This window comes from Anopheles stephensi, chromosome 3 (genome assembly GCF_013141755.1).
Source record: "Anopheles stephensi strain Indian chromosome 3, UCI_ANSTEP_V1.0, whole genome shotgun sequence".
In the NCBI taxonomy this organism is placed as follows: Eukaryota; Metazoa; Arthropoda; class Insecta; order Diptera; family Culicidae; genus Anopheles; species Anopheles stephensi.
In genome coordinates this window covers 87,665,704-87,678,405 of record NC_050203.1, presented here as the reverse complement: position 1 = coordinate 87,678,405, position 12,702 = coordinate 87,665,704, and the positions used below count along the sequence as shown (strand labels likewise).

General features: G+C 49.3%; 2 protein-coding genes across 6 annotated transcripts in view; both read right to left on the bottom strand.

Moving 5' to 3' along the window:
* Window positions 1-4,399, bottom strand: part of LOC118514070 (cadherin-related tumor suppressor) — a 48,721-nt gene extending 44,322 nt beyond the window's left edge. The window contains exon 1 of the mRNA XM_036060596.1: window positions 3,535-4,399. The gene's annotated coding sequence lies outside the window, so the exon portion shown is untranslated. The remainder of the gene's footprint in view (window positions 1-3,534) is intronic.
* A 416-nt stretch (window positions 4,400-4,815) lies between these two features.
* On the bottom strand, window positions 4,816-12,306 carry LOC118514066 (ral GTPase-activating protein subunit beta). 5 transcript variants are annotated; one of them, XM_036060573.1, is made up of 16 exons: window positions 12,009-12,305; window positions 11,703-11,922; window positions 11,444-11,473; window positions 10,957-11,355; window positions 10,625-10,885; window positions 10,092-10,544; window positions 9,816-9,986; window positions 9,342-9,446; window positions 9,126-9,266; window positions 8,525-9,062; window positions 8,246-8,460; window positions 7,777-7,938; window positions 7,329-7,469; window positions 6,700-7,257; window positions 5,175-6,633; window positions 4,816-5,111 (listed from the first exon to the last, which is right to left on the bottom strand). In XM_036060573.1, the coding sequence occupies exons 1-16, from the start codon at window positions 12,198-12,200 to the stop codon at window positions 4,997-4,999; spliced, it is 5,160 nt and encodes a 1,719-aa protein (XP_035916466.1). In that variant the 5' UTR covers window positions 12,201-12,305; the 3' UTR covers window positions 4,816-4,996. The 5 variants fall into 5 exon arrangements, with proteins under 5 accessions (XP_035916466.1, XP_035916467.1, XP_035916469.1 ...); XM_036060574.1 differs by lacking the exon at window positions 7,777-7,938 and having other exon boundaries at window positions 12,009-12,306; XM_036060576.1 differs by lacking the exon at window positions 11,444-11,473.
* Between the last annotated feature and the right edge of the window lie 396 nt (window positions 12,307-12,702).

The following is a 12,702-nucleotide window of genomic DNA, read 5'->3' as shown; positions in this document are numbered from 1 at the left end:
TTCTCTTTAGTATCTGTATTCCATATCTATCATAAGTTTTGTCTTTCGACGTGATAGGGCGTTTAAATTCTTGTAATAGTCAATGTTTGTTGAAGCTGTTTACTCTTGCAATGGATTAAACTAGGACCAATCTCAAGAGTAATCGGTGCGTAAAAGTAGAAGCAAGCAAAATAGGAGTGCGTGTTACACTTTATTATAAATTAATACAATTTTACATGACAAACTGTTGCTTTATTAGTCATGTGTTCCGATCCGTTTCCTGAATGTCATTCTAACGTCCCTCGACCCTATGCTTCTGCAATGCTGATCCAATTTGATACACGGATGTTTAGCTACGTTGTCATCGACCGTTGTCTCTAACGTCGTCGCCATCGGCCTGGTACTTGCTTCGCGCCGGAATCACAAATTAACTGTTCAAAAACGGCTGGACCACGGCTGGAACAAACGTTCATTAGTGCGCCAGCGTGGCATGACTCAGGCCCTTTTTGACAGCAGTAGCAACGTCCACACAAAAAAAGCCACAAGAGAAAATAATGGAGGTTTATCGTGAAATTACGATTTTAGAATAATTCAATGAATTGAACCAATCGATTGAAATTAGTTTTTTTCCTCACTTCCACCGGTTCTCAGCGAGCAGCGTTTTGCAGGCGGAACACGTCGTAACGCATCGTCATCTGCTAGTTCCCATGTTGTTTAGCATCTGTTCGGGCTCCACTCTGACCAATTGTTCGTCATTGTTCGTCCTTAGCGTCCAGCAGTCCAGCAGTTTGGGGTTGTTTAGGAAGTTTCGAACCTGAGTATTGGGGCGCAATGGCCAGCGTTCCGTGACAGAGTAGTGACGGTTACGGACGGGCGCAGTGTAAGGAATTGGAATTGGAGGAATTTTGGATCGAGTGCGGAAGTGCCACCGTGTCTGATTCACCCGGCACCAGCGCTTCTCCTCATCATCCGCCGCTCCATGTGCGCACACACCACGCTTATAATGAGGCAAAAAACCAAATTCCTCAAGATGATCGAACAAACGTGCACATCCACATCGTCGTTCCATCGTTGAAAATTTGTGTGCGCGCTGTTTTTTTTTCCTGTGGCATTCAGCCATAATTCTGTTTTGATCATCGCTCCCGATGTGGGCAGAGTCCAGACGGCAGCCAGAAGACCCCGAAGACACAAAGCCAAATTTCTCATATTAGCTATTATGAAACCCGTACACGTTTTTTCCCTCTATTGCGCGCGCCTCTGCAGCATTATTGGGAGGAAAGAAATCGAAAACTAGCCTCGGCCAGACCTCAGCTCGGCCAGGCCAGCTCAGTGCACAGTGGCTGTGGCGGAGGATGGAAGGAAACTGGAAATTCGGTGGCAGCCGAAAATTGCTGAATCAAAGCTGAAGCATACAACGAACGAGAAGAACGACCCAGCTCCGTCGCGACTCCGCAACGAGAATCCTTGCCTCTCATCGCGTAGTTGCGAGGTGGAGACAAAAAGCACACATTCAACAGGAGCGCAGTAATAATAGCAACACGCTAACCAACCTCACCAACAAAAAACGCGTCGGTTGCTGGTGCTGGCTGTGTGTATGTGTCCAACTTTTGCGCTCAGAATATTCGATTATACAATTATATATAATTTCCCATAAATAAGTACTTGGCCTGGCTGTTCAAAGATGTTAATTGGGATTAGGTTTCAAATCTTCATCATCATCATCATCATCATCATAGCCGCAGTGTACAGAACAAGCTGAAAAGTACCTTCGAAGTTGTATTGTAGAAGCGACCAAAGCACTCAACGCGAACCCCAGCCAGCTAGGGTAGTCTGCTTAGGGCATGGTGGCAATGGCTGACGGCATCATTCCAGCCAAATGATTGATTTAGTAGAATTGTCCGTTCTGACTAATTCTTACCCAAGATTTCCCTTGTCCCGGCGTTGGTCAGTTTTATCGATAATTAAATAAAGTTATTCGCTGAATACGTTACCTCCAATGTGAAAATGGAACTGAGGCGCAAAGCACTTCCGAAACCGAATGGAAGGAAGCGAGCGAAGTTGGGCATAAAAAAAATACTTCAAGATAAGATAAAACTGCCAATAATCTCTCAACGCTCCCCCCCTTTGCATACGGCAACCCGGCGCAGGATAACCGCAGCCATGGTTAGGTGGCAGGTTAAATCGTTCCGACCAGATAGAAAGGCTCGCCATGTGACTATGGCTCCGGAAAAGCAGGCAAAGGACGTGATTCTCGGCGCACCTACCGTCACCACCGTCGTCTAGTCGCCGAAGCGCCGCGAATGGTGAGAGAACAAGGTAATTCAGCGAAAATAAACAGCCACCGAAAAAACACTTTCCAACCATCCAGCCAGTGGCTGCTCGGTTGTTCCTGCCGTAAGCCGGGCCGTTGTTTCGCCTTACGAATTTTAATTGAAAGCAACAATTAAGCGAAAAACAAAATCCTCAACATCGGCAACAAACAAGCAAGCGTTTGTTGCCGTCGTCGTTCTGCCCCGTCGTTGCTACCGGTTATCGGTATTTAGTCGCTGTGCCGTGTCCACCTTCCTGCGCCCTTTTGAGGCTATAATTGTTGCAGAAAGGACTTACCACGGCTTGCCTCCACCAGCCCTGCCGAAGGCGGTCGGGGCTCGCAAGGCGGCCGGGAAACGGCTATTGGAAAGAAACTGGTTCGATGGGTCCAAAAACGGGTAGAGTTTGTCATAGTCTCTCGCTCGTACGGGGACGAACACACGAACAATGTATGTGTGTATGTACAAAAAAACACACACACATCCCTTGCGTCTCGCAAACGTGTGTCGGGTCTTTGGATAATTTTTGAAAATGTGTCTTCCTTACACACGGAACTCGGCAGAGTTCGGGGTCCGCTCACGGCGGTACTAACCGGGAATATTGACCACGTTCCGGTCGGGAAAAAGGAAAAATTTAGCCCCACACACACACACTTACGCACGCATACACGAGAAGAAAGAACGTTTGCAGAGGTGTGTCAAAAGGGAGGCCGAGCATGATCATCACGTTTTACATCTTGCTTCTCCGAGCATCCGTCTCATCGAGCCCCGATCCGGTCCGGTCCCGGTGCCGATGTCCCAAAAACCATGCACCCGTGTTCGGATGTCCGTGTTGCGTGTTCCAACATGCGGCCGTACACACAAAAAGGATGCGCGATCGCCACACATTCCTTGGCAACTTTTCTGCCCGTCGCCCGCTGCCCGCTGCCTTCTATGGCGCGGATCTGCTCTCGCCACGGTTTGGTTGAATATTTATCGAGCTTCTACACTGTTCTGCACTGCGCCGTGCATTGGCGCGCGGTTTGAATTTGTTATTTTGATTTTTACTTCATTCATTTGTTTCACTCTCTGCGCCAGCCAGCCAGACTTATTACTTCACGGCGGTGCCATTCGCTAAACGATTATCGGCATGTCTAAACATCGATCGATCGATCCGTCTGCTTTGGCTGGGAGCGGAACACGGAGACAAAAAGGAGAAAAAAAACGAACACTCAGTTTTTATCTCTTGATAGAGACTATTTTTTACCTGTCGTTTTCTGCACGGAAAATTTCTTCTAACCCAAACTTGTCAATCGATGCACGTGCTGTACTCGTTCGTTGCTGCTGCGCTTCTCTATGGCATTGGCATACCTGCAGGACCTGCACCTTGCCCTGCAAGCCACCGTCTCCGTCTCGGGTCTCGGAAATATTTTACACAAATTCCTGTATATTGTAATTTTCCCCCTGCTCTTCGGCACTTGCTTTATTTCCTCCTTTTTTTGTATTCTTTCGCTCGATGACCCTTCTTCGCACACACTCGCACTCGCACTTTTGTACCACATACGCAGCAAACGGGCATGGACTCACTGGCTGCTATGGTGGTGCGTGGCGTGGATGGAATTCACGTACAAGCGAGGCAGCCAGCCTGTAAAACTCCTTTTCCGCCGAGTTTTAAACGAGAACCACTGTTTTGGTAGTGCTGCCACTACTCAAACCCATTGCACGAATTGCACATCTGAGCGCCGCCTTGCTCCATCAAATCACACACTGCCCCTTACTCTCGACTGTATAAACTCTAATTCGCCCTTATCTCTAAATGCCCTTATTAAAAGGGAAACAACGACCACACTCTACCTGGGATCACAACACTTGGCGACACTTGATCGGGCGCACACTGGACGGACACACGCTGTTAAACACGATCGGCACAGTCGTGGAAGCGTCAGGGAATTTAGAGCAAATCCTCCTCCGTTCGCACCAGAACACTAAGCTACGGCAAGCTTTTGTCAACGCAAACACGATTTCCCACCTCAGCCTCAGTCACTCTTTTTGCTCTAAGTTGCCCGCAAACGATCGTGTGCCCTTTCGACGACCGTTATGTTGCGCGAACGAGTTGGTACTAGTGGCTGGATGCGTCTGGCGATCGTTCGAACCGGAGGCGCATCGCCGATCTTACGCACACAGCGAAAGCGCGGGCAGAAGTTAGGCATGATCTCAGCCGATGCGTGAGAAGCAAAGAAAATTGTTCTGAGATTTTACCCATGAGCGCCAATCAATTGAACAAAACATTTCACACTTTTGCAAACTAATAACAAAAGATGCTGGAAATAGTTTTGTTTAGCAAAACTCTCTTTTTGTTAATGAATTTTCATCATTTTCATCGTGCGCGAACCCTGCCTTTTGAGCTTCTTTGCACGCACACAGAGTGGAAAAGCTTTGTTGAAAATAAAAACCGGCCTTGGACAGTGGGCACTGGAGCATCAATTTGGTAAAAAAAAAACCCGCAAACCACATCATATTTGTTTATGAAATAAATATAAAAAAGTCATTCAATGTCAGTGCAGTAAATACTTGCTATCGGAGTGTTTTATTTTATCGCAACAATTGTTAGCAATTGTATAACGTTTTCTGTTAAATATTAAAATCTATTATTCCGAAACGAAATAAAACTACATTTGGATTAGGCATAAATTAGCGTAATACTTTTAAGCACCGCCGAAAACCGCCCCTTATATTGACGGTTTGAACAGGTCAGCCAGCATCTCTGCCTCGGTCAGATCTTTCTTGTACTTGTGCATGATCTCTTGAATCTTGATGCGACGCCGAACGTGCGGAGGTTGGTAACTGGAAAGATGGAAAACAACATCTTAGCATCGTCCATGTGTGAACTGGATTTGGGCAACTTACGAATCATTGTCCAGGCGTTTCCGTTTGGCCATATTGCACGCGGTTTGACGAATGAGCGATCCAATCACTCGCTTACTGACGACCATACCGTCGATCAGCGGGATGGCAAAGTTCATCCGTCCCACCGGTCCTTGCAGTTTCACGCGCAGCAAGCTCGAGGACAGTGCGTGCAGGTATATGATGAAACATTCGCTCGAACTCGCAGCTGCAGCGGAACCGTGCTGAGTGGCGTATCCCGCTCGAGTGTAGTGCAAAAGGCTGTCGATCGGGAACGTTAGGTGATCCTCGAAGCTTTCCAACCAGACGAGCAAAACCTTTGCCGTTGGCGCCGTGTACAGCGTGCTGGGCTTGGAGGCTCCGGTTCGCCGGCGCATAGGTGGAATCGGATCGGCCGATTTACTTATCGAACCGAAGCGAGCAGATTCACTGTCCAGCGAGAACTGGCGCGGTTGATGATTGGAAGAGATGGAGGACGAGCGGGGTTGAATTTCGCTCACGCTACGCTCGTACGTAGTGGACGGGCAGCTGGTTCCGTCGGTACTATCGTCCACAGTGATGTCGACCTTGTTGTTACGGTTTGGCACCACGATTGCCATCTCGGAGGAAACGTCTGCCCAGTACAGCACCGTTTTCTCGCCGTTCAGGTTCCATTCCTCTGGCGATCGAGCACCCTTCGGTTCGTCACCGTGTTGCTGTGGAGTTGCTTTATTCTCGCGTGGAATCTTCCAACTGTTTCCGATGAAACCCGTCCAGCCTGCGTGCTCCTGAACGTTTACCGGCCACCCAATTGTGTACAGCATCCGCCAGAAATGAGCATCAATGGACGGCAAACTATCCGGATCCATGTTCCCGATGATTTCTGCCTCCGTGCTCTGGCCGGCCTTCACATAGAACGCGTGTATGGTGTCACAAGAGCGGGGGGACATTTTGTCCAATATTTTCAAGTCTTGACAGAACTCCGGCTTGGACGAATCGAGAGTCGTTAGCAGCGGAGCACTTCCGTCGACCTTCTGTCCAGCACCATTGTTTTGACCGATCGTAAGAAAGCCAAAGTGGGACAGGAAAAGTCGCGCCGCTTGAAACTCGTGGCACACAGCTGGTGGTGAAGCTTCCTGCGCATGCCCCAGCCCGTCGACGGAGCATTCCGTTTCAGCCCACGAGAGCTTCTCATACCCAACCTGCTGCTCGACCAAACGGGCCAGCTGTTTCGTGGACTGATTGCCAATCTTTTGCTCCGCCGAATCAAGCGTTGGGATCGAATAGTCCACAATGCACGGAGGAATGCGATCGACCGAGTCCGGAAAATACTTATATTCCACCTCCTGGCGCATCATAATGTCGTTCATCGGTACAGGTCGGCCCGGGTTAGGAGCATGATATTTTGTGCCCGATTTGCTGCGGGACAGATGGCGCAACTGCATTGTCCAGGCATGGCGACCGAATGGACCACGGATAAGAACTGGAAAGAATGTAGGAGAAAAGCATTAATTGTCACATCACAGCCTCAACAGCGGCAGGTTCGTACTTGTAACCGTCGGCTGGGGATCCTGGTCGTTGCCCAGCGGTTCCTCAAACAGCGCCAGCACGGTCGAGTTTTCCGTCACAAAGTATTTAAACTTTTTTATCGCCTGCTCGTGGGGCAGCTCGCCGACGTGCTCGCCGGAAGTGTTGGAATGCTTTGCTAGCACCACTTCATCCAACAGCGACGACAGCGATTGCTTGCCACACTCATTGGGAAAGTAATCGATTTGCTCCAGTATCATGGTAAGCATGTTTTCCGCCGCATCGCGCACCCGCATACTGGCCGGTTTGAGCTCCTTCTCGTCCTTGTACCTGACCGGCTCGCCCGGTTTGCCGACACTTTTCGATCCCGATATACCCAACTCAACCACTTCCAGTACGATCGTGAGGCACTCTTTATCCTGCAGTAAGTACGGATGGTTCATCAGCCAGGCCGAGGTACACTGGAACGCTGCCACGATGGTGCTGTGCAGATCCTTGATGTGTGCCGGCGGTGGTCTCGAACATTGGTAGCAAATGTAGTCGCAAATCCACTTCACTGCCCGCTTACATTCCAACACGTCTACAGAGAAACGTACAAATCCGCATCATCAGTGGACAAGTGCGATACACACTTAAGCTATGAAGCATTACCTGAATCTTTAACGTGCATTCCCGCCAAACCGGTCAATAGTTCCAGCGCAGCGAGGGACACGTTCAGGTCGGTTTTCCACGACGAAATCAAACGGTGACACACCAGATAGGTCGCTCGTACAAACAACGCATGGGCGCTATCTGAGAGAGTGAAGAACAGAGATGTTATTGCTCTGTTTGCAACTCAAGCAACAAAAGGGACACTGTAACACATCCTCACTAACTACTACCATTTACTATTACGTGCCCTTTGTCTGTATTCGGAACGTGTGCAGTACAGTGGTGTGAATCGTGTGTTGCAATAAGAAATGGCTTTGAATACAACAACTCGGGCTTGCTACACATTCTGGGGTGTGGAATCGAAATCAAGCATTTACACAAGGAAAGGGTAGCAATGGGGTGGGAGGGAATGGAGGACTGAGGGACAGAAAAAAAACTAACTAATTACCATAAATTGCAGATGAACTCAATTCTAACTCATGAATAATGTCGGATGAGAAATCATCAAAAGCCGGCAAACTAGAAGGTTCATTGCTAAGTGTTGCGGTACTGTGTCCACCGATGCTGGAATTGGCGCTGTTCATGGAGTAGGCACTCTTCTCGGAGCAGGCTAGCAGCGGCGTAAAGGTGTGCGCGCGTGTGAATGATGCGTACAAAATGGTGCGATGCAGTATGTTGTTTCATTCGAATCGGTCGATCGTTCCCGATGGCATGGTACAACATTAACGAAAAGCAATGATTGTCAAACCATATAATTTCGATCGTGAGAAGGTGAAACAAGATTTGAAAGTAAAAAAAAAAGAAAATATAAACATTTTATAAACTTTAAGCTGCAATGCGGTGATCAATTCGAGCGGCCATAAAATAAAGGGGGAAAACCACGTTAAGGACGAAGAGTCCCGATGAACACCGCTTACCCGAGCTGAGCAAGTTGGCAGTTTCGGCCGTGGGATGTAGCGAATGCAATACTTCTGCGGACCCCTTTTCCGTCTCTTCGAACGTGACAGCGTCCTGAACGCACAGATGCAATCCGCCCAGTAGCATGTGTGTGTTTTGCGGGTCCGTCTCCACTTGCAGAGCGTTCATGAGAATGTTTATGAGTCGCGGTTTGAGGTGAATGAAGGTGATACTTCTACAAAAAAGGAAGGTTCAAAAGTAAGTACCAGCTTTACCCTGGAAGAAGGCCTTGTTCGCACCTGTCACTTGGTCCACCCATGATATCCCGAATGGGAAGTGTCTGGAAGTGGAGCGGCAAGGCCAATATGGAGAGCAGAATGTTGATGGCCGCCCGCCGCAGTTCAGTTTTGTTAAGGACCACATTTTGCGACCGCAGCTTTAGCTCCTTCTCGGGCAGAATAAGCTCCAAGGCGCCGATGAACGATGGCAGCAGCACCTGAATTCCTTCCAGGTCAATGCGAAACAGGTCCGACGAGTTGTACAGAATGCTGGCCAGAGTTTCCATGCACTCCCGGCTGTCGTTCGTTTTGAGACCCTGGTGCAGTGCCATGTAGAAGCGAGCCAAGTACACGGGTAGGATTTCTTCGCCCGTTTTCTTTGCACAAAATATGCGGCACAGCGCACCGAGCGCTTCCGCCTTGCCCGATTCGTACTTGTCGATCGTAAGACCCGGTGCAACGTCGTTCACCTCGGACAGGGACGGTGGCTGTGACAGGCTGCCCTTGCGGTTGTCCATGATCATGGAGGAAGGGCGCCGTTTTGCTTCGGCCGCACGCTCTGGAGACGACGCACGAATAAGTAGCGGAAGCTGATTTGGTTTAATATCGTTTGCAAACTTACTTTTGGTGTTTTGCATCCACGTGTCTCCGCCTATGTGAGCCGCGTCGAACAGCCACTCGCCGAAGAGGTGCAAAATGCTGTTGCATCTGGGACGGTTTGCCGCTAAGGGATATCGATTTTCCTGGCATAAAGAGAGCATGGCTGCAAGAAACAACGAGAAACTGTACTACTTTGGCCGGCCACCCAAGCTACCTCCGCACGGGTGCATCAGCTTACAGGAAAATCCAGTTGACGGCAGCGAGGACGATTGGGGCGCATTGGTCGGGTGGTTGGACGAGCTTCGACTGCTAGTAAGTCCACTAAATGAACCTTTTGTAAAGCCTGCAATCGTGCAATCGAAAAAAGTTATTTAATACCTGCCGCCAAAAGGGCACAAAACACTACCAATGATAATGACAGCGAGATGTTTAACTGTGCGATGATTTGAAACGGTCGAAACGATCGGCCACGTGTTATGGTGTTGAGACTACGATTCTACGATATGTACATTGTCTGCGGTATGAGCTGCAACGTGCATGCCTGTTTAATTGGTGCGATAGCAAATTATGAACGGCTACACAGGATACAAACACAATTACAAAAGAACTGTAATAAGGCCATTTAAAGTATGATAGCACACCAGCAAGATATTAAACAACTACCAGTAAGACACACATTCCGGGGACGAACAAGCAAGTAAATCGAACGCACCCTTGGCTTGCGATGCCATCGAGATGACGGCATGGGCTGACGGTAGCGACGGAGCGACGCTGAAGCTTTTCGCCAAACGGCGCTGTAGCGGAGGCGTTGGCGAGTTTGCCGATCCGTTAGTGTCAGCGATGAACAACGACGACTTGCCATTGCAAAATCCCGAACTATCGGCTATGATGATCGTTATAATTTGATGGCATGGCGCATTGAAATGGGTTTAATGACGTTAGTAAACAACCACAGCACAATTTAACATCTAATCTATTGCGACTTTACCCTGATTTGCTGACGATGCATCGTACGAAAAACCAAAACCCCCCGGCGTGCTTCCTCCATTGCCGCTGTTCTGGTGAACCCCAGCGGCGACGGAATTCGAACTACAGCCTACAATATTAACACTGTTTATGCAACCGACTCCACTGCTTCCAGTACCAGCACCACCGCCACCACTACCACCACTACTACTACCTCCACCAGGGACAGCATTGGGGCCGGTGGTCGAACTGCTGCCGCCAGCCCCAACAACGCCCAACGCAGCTCCAAGGCCGAGTCCCCCAAGCCCGCCGCTGGCGCGCAGGGCACTCGTTTTGATCTCGCCTCCTGAGTGTCTAAAGCTAATTACCGATCCACTACTGGATTGCATTCCACCACCACCACCAGCGCTCGAGAATGTCAGCTGATTGAAGTTTTCTATGAGAGCATTCTCGTCCATTCTAAACTGGGCTATGCCTTACGGGTAAATACATAGAAACGGTCAAAGGTTTCAGCTCGAAACGATCCACAACCGTGCCGCGCTGCTGAATACCTACCGAGGAACGCATCCACCAAGCCGGCAATTCCTTTTAGAGTCTTCAGGAAGATTTGCGGAAGGTTCAGCAAACAGGGATGGTGTTGCGGTTCGATGCCGTCAGCGTTGAGTAGGACGGCTTGCACGAATTGTGGGGTGCGGCTGATCACCTGCGGACAGCACAGGTCGGTCGGTGCTCCGAGGATCTTCAGAAAGCGTATCCAAGCTTGTGCGATTCCATCGTTGGTCATACCGTCGGGCACCAGATGTGCGTCTTCCTCAGCTGCAAGCGATAACCAGTTCCCGGTACAAGTACACTCGCGGATGTGCGCAAGCTAATACGGATTGTCTTACCTATTTTCATTTCAGGAAACGCTGGGCCGTAAGTAAACTCGAGCAGCTTTGCTGTCAGTCCCAGATTCACCCGGTTCCACTGCTCTACTAGCGCGATACGGTGGCGCCAGGCAGCGCACGATTCCTGGAAAGTTTTCCACAACGACGGCGATGGAAAGCATCGGCTGCAGGCCAAAAGCCAAACCTCGAACAGCACGCTCAGCACACGCTCGCACAGCTGATCCCCTACATCATCCTTGACGATCGGTGGAGCCAGCAGAATTTCATTGATAGCCAGCAGAAAAAGGAGCAGCGCTTCCCACGTTTCGACCGTGAGTATTTGCGAGTTTTGGGCGGTGTCCTGTAGTGTACGCAGCACGCGATGGCACAGGACGGCCTGCCGATTGATGGTGTCCGTTCCTGCAAAAAGGAGCCAGCAAAGCGGTTAGTACGGTGCTGGCGGGTGCAAACGATCGGCGAAATAGTAACAAAGTGGAAAAGCGTTCACCTAGTTCCTGTTCGTAAATGAAAGGCCAGACTTGAAACGAAGAAAGATTGGAAAATCAGTGCATGGAGTTAGTTTGTGCCAATTGGGTGCGCGGATAGAGTTCTACACAGAGTCACACACGTGCAAGCACACTCTCTAGGGTGGTATTAGTGGTTATTGGTGCACACACGACCATACACATGACATGACCACACGTGTGAGAATGCACTGTAGTAGTTGGTGTCTACGCAATTAAACGGGGATGCCATAAGAACCGTACCTTCCCCGGGGCGAGGCACAAACAGGTTGTACAAATGTTTGACTATCTTCCGCACGTATGTGTTCGGATCGTCAATAATGGGGCGTGGAACACTGATCTTGGTCTGCGGCAGTACGGCACTGATCCACTCGCAGTAAATGTTTACCCCATCCTTGATGATGTCGTGTTCCGACAGGGGCAGCGACAATCCGTGACAGATTACATCCATACACCATTGGACCTACGAAAGACGACGACGGGAAGGGAGATCTTCCCGCTGTAGTACGTTGTGACCTTCGCTTGCGTCGCTGCTTGGCAGGGTCTTACCTCTTGGTCCGTGTGCAGATTGCTCGGTTCTGCATTGTTGGTGATGCCCAGAGTGCTGGCCAATTGCTTGATAACCACAGCTGCCACATCCCGACCACCGACGATGCTGAACTTTCCCAGCACGCTCTGCGTTTGGGCGTTGGTAATGTTTTCCGCTATAATCGGATACAGTGAGGCCCACTCGGAATACATGGTGCCCCAATTATGTGGCCATCTGCAAGGAGACTTTGGCGTGAGAAAAACGAAAAGCTGTGATTTGCTTTCGTCAGCGAAGTGTTGATTTGTTTTGACGTTTCAAACGTCAGGGGTCCTCAAGCAGCAACGATGGAACTACGGGAAAGTACAGGGTGTCTCGAACGTGAGCATTGATTAGTATGTTTTTATACAATTCTCAACATATGTATCACACATTGCATTTGTAATTCAAATTGAGTTTTATTTATGTTTTATTCGTAACTAAACCAACAAGGTTCTTTATTTTGAGTATGTTTATTTGGTCGTCGTTGCATCGCCTCAATTCTTCCCACCTCTTCTACTGACCGAAGCTTGGCGCAATAAGTGCGCCGGATGATATTCCTAGACATTGAGGCCAGACCGAGAGTCATCTGCGGACTACCGTAACAATGTTTATCAAGCCGGATTAAGCACGTGCACACGTTTGCACGAAAGACATGACACAAACGTTGAGCAAACA

Coding starts and splice junctions, on each gene's coding strand:
- LOC118514066 (XM_036060573.1), bottom strand. CDS start 12,200: ATGTATTCCGAGTGGGCCTCACTGTATCCGATTATAGCGGAAAACATT. Junction 9,267..9,341: donor GCCGTCAACTGGATTTTCCT/GTAAGCTGATGC, acceptor TGTTTCTTGCAG/CCATGCTCTCTTTATGCCAG. Junction 7,939..8,245: donor TGCCAACTTGCTCAGCTCGG/GTAAGCGGTGTT, acceptor CGCCGCTGCTAG/CCTGCTCCGAGAAGAGTGCC.